At 41.7% G+C, this 14745-nt stretch overlaps 2 protein-coding genes across 4 annotated transcripts in view; one reads left to right on the top strand and one right to left on the bottom strand.

Moving 5' to 3' along the window:
- On the top strand, positions 361 to 4380 carry LOC100517891 (mucosal pentraxin). Its single transcript, XM_013996888.2, has 2 exons — positions 361 to 531; positions 3701 to 4380. Exons 1-2 carry the CDS (start codon positions 468 to 470, stop codon positions 4294 to 4296), a joined length of 660 nt encoding a protein of 219 aa, XP_013852342.1. The 5' UTR covers positions 361 to 467; the 3' UTR covers positions 4297 to 4380.
- The window catches only part of LOC100520241 (olfactory receptor 10J1-like), a 328271-nt gene continuing 317226 nt past the window's right edge, over positions 3701 to 14745 (bottom strand). For 2 of the 3 annotated variants that reach the window (XM_021089593.1, XM_003125683.3), the window contains exon 3: positions 6562 to 7857. In XM_021089593.1, the coding sequence (XP_020945252.1) occupies positions 6775 to 7707 (933 nt within the window). In that variant the 5' untranslated portion in view covers positions 7708 to 7857 and the 3' untranslated portion in view covers positions 6562 to 6774. Of the gene's footprint in view, positions 5187 to 6135; positions 6197 to 6561; positions 7858 to 14745 lie in introns of those variants that run through there. The other variant, XR_002343383.1, reaches the window with a different exon arrangement.

Below are 14745 nucleotides of genomic sequence, written 5' to 3'. Positions count from 1 at the left end.
AGTTATCAGCCATCTGAATCAGTAAATGTCCTTAGGCTACAGGTGATAAGCCAACCCCTAAACACAGAGGGGAATGGTTCCTCCAGCAGCTATATGAGTATACCTGTCTTAGAGAACTAACAGTAGACCGCCCCAATTTCCTTATGCACATTAGGCAATTAAATGTCCCTTTAGGAGGATGTAGAGCCTCTTGGGGCAGACGTGTATAGGACAGCTCAGCAGGAAATAGAACAGTTAAAAGAGAAGAGAAAGACTACAACTGAAACAGTAGACCAAAAAGCAAACACATTTGTTTATAAATCATATCCTGCTTCAGTTAATGTTTACCATTTACAGCTTTGCCTTCTGTTGCTGGAACAGGCTGTGCCCCTAAAAACACAATATAAGAAGCCAAACAGTGAGCATGTCTACATTGCTGTGATTGCTGTTCTTCCTCCCGAGACACCACAAGATCCCAGGAGCACAGGATGAAGAAGCTTCTTCTGAGTGTCCTTCTCCTGGCCTTTCTCTCAGAGGGGATGACACAGAAAGGTAGGTCCTGAGCCCTGCTGGGGTAACCTTTTCTCCTAGTCCCAGGAAAACTGGAGTATAGCATCTTTTGTTGTCACTGCTGCTGTTTTGAGGAAGACGTGAATGAAGGATGGGATAAGTTATCTATTGCAGTATTATGAATCACCTCAAAGCTTGGCAGGATAAAACCTCAAACATTTTCTGTCTCATATTACTGTGAGTCAGGAATCCAGGAAGAGCTTAGCGGGATGATTCTGACTCAGGGTCTCTCATGAGGTTGCCATCAACCAACCAGAACTGCCCTCTCATCTGAAGGCTGGACTGGGGATGATCTGCTTTGCTTCCAAGCTCACGTACGTGGTTAACTGTCAGAAGTCAGCTCTTATTGGCTGTTGGGTTAAGGGCCTCAGTTCCTCACTGGCTCTTGGCTGGAGGCTTCCCTTAGCTCCTTGCCCCATGGACCCTTCTATCAAGCAGCCTACAACATGGCAGGTGGCTTCTCCAGCAGAGTGACCTAACAGAGAGAAAAATGCCCAGTATAGAAGCAGTTTTTCATAATCTAATCTCAGAAGTCTTATACCTCAGTTCTGCTGTGTTCTGTTCATTAGCAGCAAGTTAGCCTATACTTAGGAGAATTATTTTGGACATATTTTCTATTAGCTGTGCCCACAGTATGAGAAAACTCCTAGGCCAGGAATTGAACCCGTGCTACAGCAGAAACTAGAGCCACAGCAGTTATAATGTCAGATCCTTAGCCTGCTGAGCCACTAGGGAACTCCGCAGATGCTGATGAGTAAGGACATGCCTGGCATAAGGAAGCCCCAGAGCTGGCTTTGCTTGCTAGGTAGGCACATCATTACCTCTCACCTGAGAGAGTAAGAACAGATGTGCAGCTTTTATTAGAAAAAGAGGTTATTTCAGGGGCTGGAGTATTCATTCTCTTATCCTTCTCAGTCCTTTAGTCTGAGTCAAATGAGAGGAATTTTGGAAGAATCTTGGACTTTAAATTAGATAACCATTTTCTCCCAAACTAACTGAATTGCCTTTGTGAAATTTGCTAAACACGGATCCTCAGATTCTTCAACTATGAAATGGGTATAAAAATGACATCAAAATTGCAAAGATTTGTTTATCAAGATTGAATGAGGAGTTCCCGTCGTGGCGCAGTGGTTAACGAATCCGACTAGGAACCATGAGGTTGCGGGTTCGGTCCCTGCCCTTGCTCAGTGGGTTAACGATCTGGCGTTGCCGTGAGCTGTGGTGTAGGTTGCAGACGCGGCTCGGATCCTGCGTTGCTGTGCCTCTGGCGTAGGCCGGTGGCTACAGCTCCGATTGGACCCCTAGCCTGGGAACCTCCATATGCCGCGGGAGCGGCCCAAGAAATAGCAAATAGACAAAAAAAAAAAAAAAAAAAAAAAAAAAAAAGATTGAATGAAGTAAGTTAAAGGATAAATGTACTTTATGATGCCTAAGTGTTACAAAAAATTGGCTTTTATTAGCAGTAAAAAAGCTTTAATAGTCTGGCACCCCCCTTCTATTACTGCCACTAAGCACAACCTCATCTTATCAAGTCTGAGACATTCACTTCTCTATCATATCACCATCAGTTATAAATTATTCAACACACCACTCACTGGCTAACCATGCTATTTTGCTCCAGGTTTGTATACTGACAAGGTCACAAATCACACACAGGATGATAATTAGATCACAGAGTATAAATTCATGGTTTACTTTCCCATCTCCTAACTCCTGCTCTAGTGGCTGAAGTTCCTTTCCCCACCTCTGAAATCTCTTCCAAGCTCCCTCTCACTCAATGTTCTGTTCCTATTCTTTGTCCCAGGTGAGCATTTCTCAAGAAACCCTTAATCTAAGGAAATAAGAACTCATGCTATTTTTCCATTTCCTACTATAAAGCAAAGCTAACTCAACTCAGGACTTCATCATGCTTCTAGGCTATGCCTCCACTGCTTCAGTTAGCCATTATTCTAAATATGCTCATTTGTTTCAAGACTGTAATAGTTGTTAGAATTGCTTTCCTAAGCAAGAAAAAAATAGTTGGGGTGATAATTAAGCCCTCTCCTCTCATGGCTTTTAAGAGGAAATAAGTAAGTGGTAAGTAATTTCATAATCCTGTATTGCAGCCATGGGAAAAGCCATGGGAACCTGGCCCCACAGTGGCACACAGAGCTGTGAAAAGGTGTAGAGAGGAAGGTGAGGACACCATAAAGGCCATGTGGTCTGCTGTCTATTCTGTTCTTCGGTCTTTGCACTAACTAAGCACAGGTGTTGGCCTAGTGTAACTAAGCCCTGGTTCGGAAGAGCCATTATAGAATATCACTCAGCCCTAAAAAAGAATGAATGACCCGATGCCATTTGAAGCAACATGGATGGTCCTAGAAATTACACTAAGCAAGGTAAGTAAGAAAGAGAAAGAAAAACATGATGTCACTTACATGTGGAATCTAAAATATGGTACCAACGAACTCATCTGTGAAACAGAAACAGACTCACAGACATGGAGAACAGACTTGTGGTTGGGGGGGAGGGGAAGGCTGGACTGGGGGTTTGGGATTAGTAGATGTAAACTATTACATATAGGCTGGATAAACAACAAAGTCCTACTGTACAGCGCAGGGAACTATAGTCAATATCCTGTGATAAATCATAATAGAAAAGAATATGAAAAAGAATTTTATATATGTCTGGATATATATATATATATATAACAATCACTGCTGTGCACTAGAAATTAACACATTGTAAATCAACAATACGTCAATTAAAAAAAACAAACATTATAATTATAGTGAACATCTGTAGCTGGAGTTCACTGTCATTATAATAGGTGTCCCATGGGAGACATGTCAGAATATGATCAATGGTGGGAGAAGACGGGGTGCTGCACCCTTTAACCATTACACACAATGACTTAGCTGTGTTTCCTCTTCTATGACTGGTGTTTGCTGTCCTATCTGGATGAAACCTGCAAAGATGGTGGGTGGTAGGGGGGACAGCTGACGTAGGACGTCCTTAATTCCTCTCTTCGGGCACCTGCAGCAAAACCTGTCTTTTCACACTAACATTATGCACTTACAGGTACCTCGTCCACTCCAGCGGGTGGTACATACTCTGTCAGGAGCAGCCTGTGGTTTGATAGAATTCCTGTCCCATTGTCTTTTCTCCACAGACTTAAGAGGGAAGGTGTTCATTTTCCCTGAAGAGTCGAACACAGCCCATGTGTCCCTGGTCCCCAGGGTGAACAACCCACTGAAGAACTTCACGCTGTGCCTGAAAGCCTTCACAGACCTAACCCGCCCTTACAGCCTCTTCTCCTACAACACGAGGTCGACAGACAACGAGCTGCTCCTCTTTGTCAACAAAGTAGGGGAGTACATACTGTATGTTGGGGGCACTGGGGTCACTTTCAAGGTGCCCCCGTCCCCTGACACCCCCGCCCACCTGTGTGCCAGCTGGGAATCTGCCTCTGGGATTGCTGAACTCTGGGTGAATGGGAAGCCCGTGGGGAGGAAGGGCCTGAAGAGAGGGTATACTGTGAAGGAGAAGGCGAGCATCATCCTGGGACAGGAGCAGGATTCCTTTGGGGGAGGTTTTGATGCCAAACAGTCCTTTGTTGGGGAGATCTGGGATGTGTCCCTGTGGAACCGTGTGCTCCCCCTGAAGAACATGTGTACCTCATGTTACCCTGGCAACATCTTGACTTGGCAGGCCCTGACTTACAAAGCCAGGGGCTATGTGGTGGTGAAGCCCAAGGTGTGGCCTTAAGCCTCACTCTCTTCAGGCATGTGTTGTGTTCACTAATGGTCACTCACACATGCTCTTTGAAATTAAATATGTTGATTTAATTTTTTTCTGGCTCTGTTAAGAGGGTGTAAACTACATTGAAAACACACAAAGGATAGGAGTTCCCTGGTGGCTCAGTGAGTTAAGGACCTGGTGTTAGCACTGCTGTGGCACAGGCTGCTGCTGTTGCAGTGTGGGTTCCATCCCTGGCCCCAGAACATCCCCATGCTGTGGAGGCAGCCAAAAAAACAAAACAACCCCCCCTCAATGGATAGGTAGTCGTTTAATATACATTTTTTGTGGTTTCAAACATGACTTTGGGTGAATTACACAGAATTTTCTGCAGCTTCAAAGTAGAGGAATTCAGGGGAGTCCACTGCTTTCAGCACGGGTGTCAATCTCATAGGACTCTGTAGAGCTCTAGGAGGTGCCGTGGGGGTTCTGTGTGCTCTAGGAGGTGCCGTGGGGGTTCATCCGTCTGTAGAAATGATGTCACTGCTAGCAGGGTCCTTCAGGAAAGGGCTGCTGTTGTGAGCAGGACCCCTCAAGAGAGGACCTCAGATGGGGCTTTCTCGGAAGCAAGGGTGTGAGTGTTCCCCATGACCCGAACCCAGAAAGGCTTCAGAGGTGTCCTCAGAGGAAACCAGATAAAGGCAAAGATAAACTGCTTTGGATGCTCCTCTTCTCACTTGTTCTCAGGTTGCCCCCCCGCCCCCTTAGATGCAGCTGCTCTGCGGAGGCAAAGATTTGTTCTTTCAGGTAATGCTCCATAAACAGGAAGATTCCCCTTCTTGGTCCTGGTACCATTAGGCATTCCTGAGTCCTTTGACATTCACTGTCAGTGCATCTTCAGTGAGGACATTTGGACTGTCCTTAAGCAAGAGAAGGATGGTGACTGAGAGACGTGAATTCTTTTTTTCTTTTTTAACATCAGCTCTTTATGGCCTGGAAGGCATATGGAAGTTCTCAAGCTAGGAGTCAAATCAGAGCTACAACTGCCTGCCCAGGCCACAGCCACAGCAATGCAGGCTCCAAGCCACATCTGTGACCCACACCACAGCTCACAGCAATGCCTGATCCCAGGCCAGGGATCAAACCCTCATCCTCATAGATACTAGTCAGATTCATTTCCACTGCGCCACAGTGGGAACTCCCAGGTCTGCCTCTTTTTAACCCCAGGCCAAATCATCCTAAAGTCTTAAACCCTTCTCACAAATCAGTGCAATTTCTCCCCTCAGAAGACGATAAAAATAAGAACTGGTAGGCTCCTGAATGCTTGTTTAGACAAGTGTTTAAATGCAAAATTTACATGAGGCACCCAACAGCTCATAGGAAATAAATGAATTCATCAATGTAGAAATGAAGGGAGAAAAGGCTAGACACAGGTATGGGCTCATTTCTAGATCTGAGACAGCCAGACTTAGATTTAATTTCAAAATAGATCTTTGGATATCCCTACACTTATGGTTGTATCATAGCCTATGCATTATTCCATAGAAAGCATGAATAACTGCTCTGCAATTCAACTGCTGGATGTGGCAAGTTACTCACTAGTATGTAAATATATAAAAATCACCAAGGAAACAGTTCTACTGGGAGCTTCAACAGAATTGGAAAAAAAAAAAAAAATTCATGGGTCTCCAAGGCAGATGAGAATGTTTTAGGCTGATAATATTTCTTCTAGAATGTCAGAGTCTTGTTACTCTTGTCACTGCCGAAAGGAGAGAGTGGTGATAAGTAGGAAAGATGGTTTTGACTGTGCTTTCAACCATCCTGTCCACCAATGATGTTCTCCATGAAGTTTTAGAGCTCAACACCTACCTGACGTTTCGGTCCATCTTGCAACCCATCACTTCAAACAGGCGTTCGGCAGCCCACTTTTCTGCCAATAACATAGTGGAAACAGTCAGCTACCCATTTGCTTATTATTTCCCCCTGTGAGTGGCATCTAATCAGGTCCCTCAGAGTAACCGCTCAGATTAACAGAGGCTACCCAAAGAGGATGGTTAAAAACAAAATTCAGGAGTTCCCGTCGTGGCGCAGTGGTTAACGAATCCGACTAGGAACCATGAGGTTGCGGGTTCGGTCCCTGCCCTTGCTCAGTGGGTTAACGATCCGGCGTTGCCGTGAGCTGTGGTGTAGGTTGCAGACGCGGCTCGGATCCCGCGTTGCTGTGGCTCTGGCGTAGGCTGGTGGCTACAGCTCCGATTCAACCCCTAGCCTGGGAACCTCCATATGCCGCGGGAGTGGCCCAAGAGATAGCAACAACAACAACAACAAAAGACAAAAAAAAAACCAAAAAACAAAATTCAAGTCAGGGAACTCTAAATTCTCTACTGCAGGCTGACCACCAAATTTTGCAACTCTGTCTGGGTAGAGGATGAATGATAGGATCAAATTTCTTTGCGATTACAAAAGTGCCCCACGTATGACAGGCTATATATCAAAGTACCAAAGATCCTAGCCAAGAGGTTTTTTGCCAATAACACGGAGAAGGGCATCCTTGACCTCTTTGTTCCTTAGCGTGTACACCACTGGATTAAGGAGAGGAGTGAACACAGTGTAGGTCACTGAGATCAGCTGGTCCTGATCCTGGGTGTTCTCTGACTTGGGTTTGAGGTAGGCAGTGGAGGCACAGCCGTAGTGGACAACCACCACAGTGAGGTGGGAGGCACAAGTTGCAAAAGCTTTCTTCCGGCCCTCGGCAGAGGCGATCTTGAGGATGGTGGAGATAATGAGGACATAGGAGATGAAGACCAGACCCATGGGCACCACAATAACGAGGGAGCTGACAATGACATTAATTATGTCATGTACAGTGGTGTCCACGCAGGAGAGTTTCATAACTGGGCGGATGTCACAGAAATAATGGGCCACCTCTCTGTCACAGAAGGGCAGCCTGAACACACAGGAAATCTGAATTGTGGCCACAAGCAGGCCAATGCTGCAGGCCCCCCACCCCAGCTGGGCACAGACCCTCTTGTTCATGATGACCGTGTACCTCAAGGGGTTGCAGATGGCCACATAGCGATCATACCCCATTGCTGTGAGCAGAAAGCAGTTGTTAATGGCCAGAGTGATAAAAAAGAACATCTGGGTGGCACAGCCAACCAAGGAGATGGGCTGGCTCAGGCCGACGAGGCTGGAGAGCATCCGAGGTACAACGACCAAGGTGTACACAGTCTCTGAAGTGGAAAGCACGGCAAGAAAGAAGTACATAGGGGTGTGAAGGTGGCGATCGATGCTGATAATTGTCACAATGATGACATTGCCAGCCAAGGTGAAAAGGTACAAGGTCAGAAATACCACAAAGAGGGTGAGCTTGTGTTCATGAAAGCTGGAAAAACCCTGGAGCACAAATTCACTCACCACTGTGTGGTTCCCTATGTTCATTGATAAATTCTAGGTCTAGAATCTGGAGACTTAGACCAAGCAGTCGGAATATATCAGCACCCAGTGCTTTGAGCAGGAGAACTCTAGGAGAAGAAAATAAAAGGGACCTTGCTCCTGATGGATGCCTGGTTACCAGGGACTGATGTTCACCTATAGGGAAAAGAGAAACAATCAGCAAACAACTTCATGTATGGAGACATCTACATAAAGATACAAAAGAATGAATAGGGATGGGATCATACAGCAGGAAGGAGGATTGGATCAAGTGTGGAAAAATTTCCAGGTGTTAGAACACAGGTGTCAAGGGGAAACTGAGGCTAAAGAAATAGGAAGGTGGTGTTAAATTTGAAAAGAATTTTCAGTTTCAGATTTTTGTTTACCTAAAACAAATTTGCCATCTTCACCCACAATTCTTCTACTTTTGTTTTATGATAAGCCATAGTTTCCTCATCTTCTCAAAGATCTTCCCTTCTGAGTGGCCAAACCAGACGAGGCTCTCCGCTCCAGCAAGATGTTAAGTGTTTGCTTTCTCCCTGTTCCACTTGTCTGCATCTTTCAGGAACCCTCTCACAAGTCACTCAATAGCTTTCAACCTGACTGGCCCCTCTAACACCCCCCCCCCATTACACACTTTTTTTTAAACAAGCCACATTTCTCTATTTTTTCCAATACTTACCTCAAACCTCCTCTTGCTCAGAAAGTCTTCTTAGATTCATACTATCAATCTAAGCTCCCTACAGGGTAGTTCAATTGCTAAGTTTTGGGCCATAACTGGCTCTCATGGACTGTGTGTACTTTGTGTTTCTACCTTGTGCTTAGATTTGAATGTTCACAGGTATTTTGACTCCTTACTAAACTCTGCACTCTCTTCTCTGATGCCTTCAGAATTATAAATGGATGTCTTTGGGGAAACCAGTTTGCATATCTCTCATTCTATTCCCTCTCTGGGGAATTATGAAGGGATCAGAGAGTTCTTATTTTTTTTTAAAAAAGTTTAACAACAATGACAATCATAATAGTCCCTTATGGCATTTTTATTAGTTTAGAAAGAGTTTTTACCTACATTATTTAAGAGCATAACAATCCCATGTGTTCGATGAGAATAATCTAAAAGAAACCTATGATTAGGTGATTTGTCCAAAATTATTTCGTTCTTGAGCCAATCTTTTAATTTTAAAGCCAACATGTAAGTTTTTTTGTGGTGAAGCAAATTAAGGATCTGGCCTTGTCACTTGCTGTGGCTTGGGTTTGATCCTTCGCCCAGGAACTTTCACATCCCACAGATGTGGTTAGAAAAAAAAATGCAAGCATGATTTGTCCTATACCACAACTGTCTGAGAAGCATCATGATTACAAGCAAATGAGGAAGAAGATACTTTTTTTGTTTTGTTTCTACTGAAAATAATTAATGCATTTTTCCTACTCTGGGAATGAGATTACACTGGGAACAAATTGCAAAAACTCAAAAACATTGGAGAAAAATGGAAAAATTGGGGGGTGTCTAGATAAGCATATGAAATATTTGCATATTAGTGACAATGCATGTTCATTCTCCTTGGCTTTATATTTCTACTTCCAATTATTTATTTTAAGGAAATGATCAGATGTACGTATCAGGATGTACATACAAGAAGCTTTTATGATACTATTTGTAGTAATGAAGATCAAAAATAATGTAAATGGATATAGGAATGATCAAATAATTATAACATCCATTTGCTGACAACTGTGTAGCCATTAAACATCTAAAAAGGGCTGGTATGCAAAAATACAGTAGATAGATCATAATTTTGTAAAAATGGAAAGAAAAAAGAGGAAGGAAACACATTTAATAGCATACATGCCTTAAAAAAAAACCTGGAAGTGGAGCTCCTGTCATGGCTCAGCAGTAACAAACCCAACTAGTATCCGTGAAGTTGCTGACTCCATCCCTGTCCTCGCTTAGTGGGTTAAGCTCTGGCATTGCTGTGAGCTGTGGTATAGGTTGTAGATGCAGCTCAGATTCCATGTTGCTGTGGCTGTGGTGTAGGCCTGAAGCTCTGATTTGACTCCTAGCTTGGCTACTTCCATATGCCTAGGATGCTGCCCTAAGACAAAAACAAACAAAAATGCAAAAAACCTGAAAGTAAATATACCAAAATACTAAAAGTACTTTTTTTCTGGGTAATGAATTATCTTATTTTTCTTCTTATGCTTTCTATATAATCCAGATTTTTCTGCCTAATTATTCTCTTTTAAACACAAAAACAAAACAGTTAAATTCTTCTCCAAAACGGAACTCTCTAACGAGGCTCTAGAGAAGATTGAGAAGAAAAGGTGAAAGTAGTGGGTTAATTTACCTTAGAGAAGAAAAAGTTGACAGTGTAATATACAACCAACTTAAAGCCTCTGCATAGGTATTTTACAGAAATTTGAGCACTCAAGGGCTAGATCCAGAGGAAATTAACTTCAGTTTTTAAAGAAAGATTGTAGCTGGTAAAAAGAAAAGTGTTCTGAACAACACTGGAAGTAAAAACTGTGTGGTAAGTAGGGCACTCAACTTGGCTGCAGAGTTTAAGGGAGCACCCCAAAAACTCAGTAATCAAGATGAATAACATTTTAATGCTGTATTTTTAAAAATTAATGCAAAAAACCCAAGATGAACAAGATACTAAAGTTTTAAATACAAGAACAAGTCTGACAGTTACTACAGTGGGATGAAAATAGCTGAGGGAGGGCAAATTTTGAAAAGCAGAAAAATATAAAACATTTTTTACATTTTTATAATTTCAAAATATAGAGAAAATACAGAGCAAAATTTATGTTCCTTTCCCTCTGAGGTGTGCTGATGGGCTAGTCCTTAACCACTTCTGTTTAAAGGAAATTCATGATGTCCTACTAAACAAGAAAATGCAAATCTTACATAACTGGAACATAAATCCTACCAAAATAAGCTAGGCCGTAGAAGAGAAAAGACTGACTTGAGCTTGTGCATCTCCTGCCACTGCATCTCCTCTCCCATCACCCCTCAGGAAGATGAAGACTCCTCAAGATGGCAAAGAACTGATGAATGAGAACACTAGGCTAGTAAGACCATGATAACCGCAACAAAACGGCAGCCTCCTCGGCAGAATACATGTCACTGAAAAAAGGCAACACTTTACACCACTTCTTCCTGTTTCCTTGGATTCTGGATCTTTAGCCAAAAATATCTCCCCACTGTCAAAAAAGTAAAAATATTTCCTTCTAGAAAAGTCATTTTCTGCTTAGACCTGACAACCAATACCAAGCAAGAGGTTAATCTTACTCATTTCTTTATCCAAGACTCTCTTCCAATCAGAAGCAAGCTGGAAAAATTCATGTGCTTGGTAGCTTTGAGTCCTTTAAATATAACTGAATCATAGGATCTCAGAGTTAGGAGGTAATGTTAAAAGCACAGCACTCCTCACAAACAGCCCCTGGAATCTGCTTCAGTGATTCCAACAACTGGAAATTCACTATTTCACAAGTTAGCATCCCCTCTTAAAACAACAACAAAATTAAGTTTACTTAGTTTTACATTAAAAAACTGTTTATTTTATATTATAAAAATGCTTAAGGGTGAAAAAAAAAGCCATCTGTACAGGAAAGTAGAAATGGAAAAGTTAGTTTTCTGTCTCCATACTTTGCATTCTCTGGTCCAGAGGTAAACATGATTCATGTTTGTTTGTTTTTCTAAACTTGTTTATTTCTGTCTAGAAAATATCTATGTCCAATTATTTCATTATATTCTGATATTTCTGCATCATTTCAATTTTACACAAATGGAATTAGACTGCATATACCAATTTACAAGTAGCTTTTCCTCGATATTATGTTTTGAATGCTTTTCATAACAGTTCTGTAAATCTATCTCACTCTTTTCATTTCTAATGGTGCATACTATCTCACTACATAGATCCATACAGATACATGATCATCAATTCTATTTTTGAATGCCCTGAATTCTTAGAAAATGTTACTTCCTATTGACTCAACATGTCTCCCTGTAAATTGCCACATCCCCACATTATCCCTCCTTCTACTTCCTTTTCAACCCAAGAGTATTTAAAATATTTGGATGTCATTATAATGTCTCAGCTAAATGTCATGCCTTTGAATCCACTGCCACTGCAAGATGAGCATGAAGAAATAGAATATTAACGGACATGAGAATCAATACACCCAAACACTGAAAGTCATAGAGGGAAAATAATATTTTGGAAAATACACATGGCATTCCATTTTCATTTAGTTCTGCCAACAGTCACTCACTGCCCCTGACCTTAGCAATAAGGAGAAGGAGTCACTTTCCAGATAGTGATCTTTAAAAAGGCATTGAACGGCCAGCTCTATTCAGAGGAAACAGGTGAAAACACCATGTGCTCAAGAGGCATTTACAAGGGAAGCTAAAACCCACAAAGAAAGAAAAATTCAGTTCCTCGGGTAACAGAGAGAATCTCGAATTATTGCTGTATTCCTTGAGACTGGGGGCACTGGATCCTTTGGTTTGAAAAGTGGCCTGGGGAAAAAAGTCAGTCTTCTGTATATTTATTTTCCCCCAAGAGGAGTGAATCCCTTTACTCCAAGTCTCTGGGGGCTACGTGTTTGAAAATCCCTCCAGGGTACTAAGAGGTAGGGAAGAGAGACTCCTGGAGCTTATCTCAGGGCTTTGTTAGGAAACCCGGGGAATAGATGAGGGAGATGCTTTCATTTGCTTCCTCATCGCTGGGGATAATGTTGGGGCTTCGGAAACTAATACTGCATTGAGTTTTCACATCCCTATGGGGAAGTTTCACCTTCCCGATATCTATTTACTCACTGTACCATTTAATTTGTTCAATATCCTGTGCTTCCTGCAGATTAGAAGTCAGTTCTAAAAGCTTAATTAGATGCAAGTTCAATTTATTAAACTATATTAAATATATATACACACTATAAGATATACTACACCAAACTACACATGTAAATTATATATAGAACTATATTAAACCACATAATATGTATGAAAATTTTTCATTACATCAAGTAGGGTTATCAGATTTAACAAATACATATGTAAGATACCTAGTTAAATTTGAATCCTAAACAAAATAACAAATACTTTTTTTGGGGATAAGAATATCCTGAATATTGCATGGGTCATACTTACACTAAAAATTGTTTGTCTGAAATTCAAATTTTACTAGGCATCCCATATTTTATCTGGCAGCCCTAATCAGGAGGCACATATTGTTTGATTATACCACTCTCAGCAATGCTAAATTGATCAGTGTTTCAGGGAACAACTGCCCGATGCTCTCTTCAAATTGATCCCATCAATCTTTTATCATTCCATCTTTTAATGACTTGTCTAAATCAATTTTTTATTAGGGGAGGCAAACAATGCTTTTCTAATCATGTCATTCCTTCTACATTTGTTCCATGGATTTTTTTTTTTTTTTTTTTTGGTATAGAAGTTTCTTTCATCAATTAGGGTAAGAGGAGTTCCCCCTGTGGTGCAACTGGAGTGGTGGTGTCTTGGGAGCACTGGGACGCAGGTTCCATCCCAGGCCCAGCACAGTGGGTTAAGGATCTTGATGTTGCTGAAGCTGCAACTGAGGTTGCAACTAAGGCTCAGATCTGATCCCTGGCTCGGGAACTCCATATGCCATGGGGTGGACAAAAAGGAAAAACAAAACAAAAACCAAAAAACAAAAAATTAGGGTAAAAGTGCAAGACAGAACTGAGTGTAATTGGAATTCAAACTGGGTCTTCTATTTCTGAGTCTACTGTGCATTCCATTATATCCAGTATAAAAGATTATTTGCTTTTGATTTATTGACAATACATGACTACAAATAGTCATAATCCAGCAAGCCTATGTCTTATAATTATTAGAGATGTAAGATGGTAGAAATATAACATTGGGGTGGCAGTGGTGCCTGAAAGAAAATTCAGAAATGAATCTCTAAGCAGAAAAAATAAAATCCTCTAGAAATAAAGGGTAAATGATGGCATCCAGAAAAAAAAAAGGGGGGGGTTAATGCACAATTATAGAATCTGTGGCATTCTCCTTTCACTCTGGCTACACATTTCAAAATAATCTATACAGCCAAGTCCACAGCCATGGATGTGCCATAGAGTCAAATTGCCTATAGTTTCTGAAAGGTCTAGAGTTTTGTTCACAAAAAGACTATAAAGTTAAGTCAAAGAAGACTCCCTTTCTTGGGAGTTCCCTTTGTGGCTCAGTGGTTAACGAATCCAACTAGAAACCATGAGGTTGCGGGTTCGATCCCTGGCCTTGCTCAGTGGGTTAAGGATCCAGCATTGCCATGAGCTGTGGTGTAGGTGGCAGATGAGACTCGGATCCCATGTTGCTGTGGCCAGCGGCTACAGCTCCGATTCGACCCCTAGCCTGGGAATCTCCATATGCCGCGGGAGTGGCCCAAGAAATGGCAAAAAGACCAAAAAAAAAAAAAAAAAAAGAAGAAGACTCCCTTTCTTCAGCTATGTGACATGTGACTGGTGAAGGGTGCCTACAGATCACAGAATTTGGTAGCAGCACAAGGAACTCCATCTTCTTTTTCATTTATTGACTTTATTATATTGTATTTCCAGCTAATTAAATTTGCAGTTAAATATCCTGTGGTTAGGATATAGAAAGAGGATTAGAAGTTATGCCATGAGAAGCAAGGCAAGAAAAGATGCATTTTTTGTATATTGTGATGTATGCCTTGATAAGGTAAGAATGGAGTCATATGAGAACAGTAAGTAACTCTTTGATGTGAATTTTAATATACTGAATTACTTATGTACACCAGGAAGCAAAAGCCATGGAGATAACTGGTCTGCAATATTTACCATCAAAAATGAATGAATTGGGGGGCGACAGGGGAGGAAGTGGGATGGACGGGGAGTTTGGGGTTGGTAGATGCAAACTATTACACTTAGGATGGATAAGCAGTGAGGTCCTAGTACACAGCACAGGGAACTACATCCAATCTCCTGGGATAAAACATGATGGAAGATAGTATGAGAAAAAGAATGTGAGTGTGTGTG

Source organism: Sus scrofa, chromosome 4 (genome assembly GCF_000003025.6).
Source record: "Sus scrofa isolate TJ Tabasco breed Duroc chromosome 4, Sscrofa11.1, whole genome shotgun sequence".
In the NCBI taxonomy this organism is placed as follows: domain Eukaryota; kingdom Metazoa; phylum Chordata; class Mammalia; order Artiodactyla; family Suidae; genus Sus; species Sus scrofa.
This window is presented reverse-complemented; position numbering and strand designations above follow the sequence as displayed.

What these genes read in the sequence shown, in the direction of transcription:
- LOC100517891 (XM_013996888.2), top strand. Translation starts at nt 468, where the DNA reads ATGAAGAAGCTTCTTCTGAGTGTCCTTCTCCTGGCCTTTCTCTCAGAG. An exon ending in AGAGGGGATGACACAGAAAG is followed by an intron (nt 532 to 3,700) that starts GTAGGTCCTGAG and finishes TTTTCTCCACAG; the next exon opens with ACTTAAGAGGGAAGGTGTTC.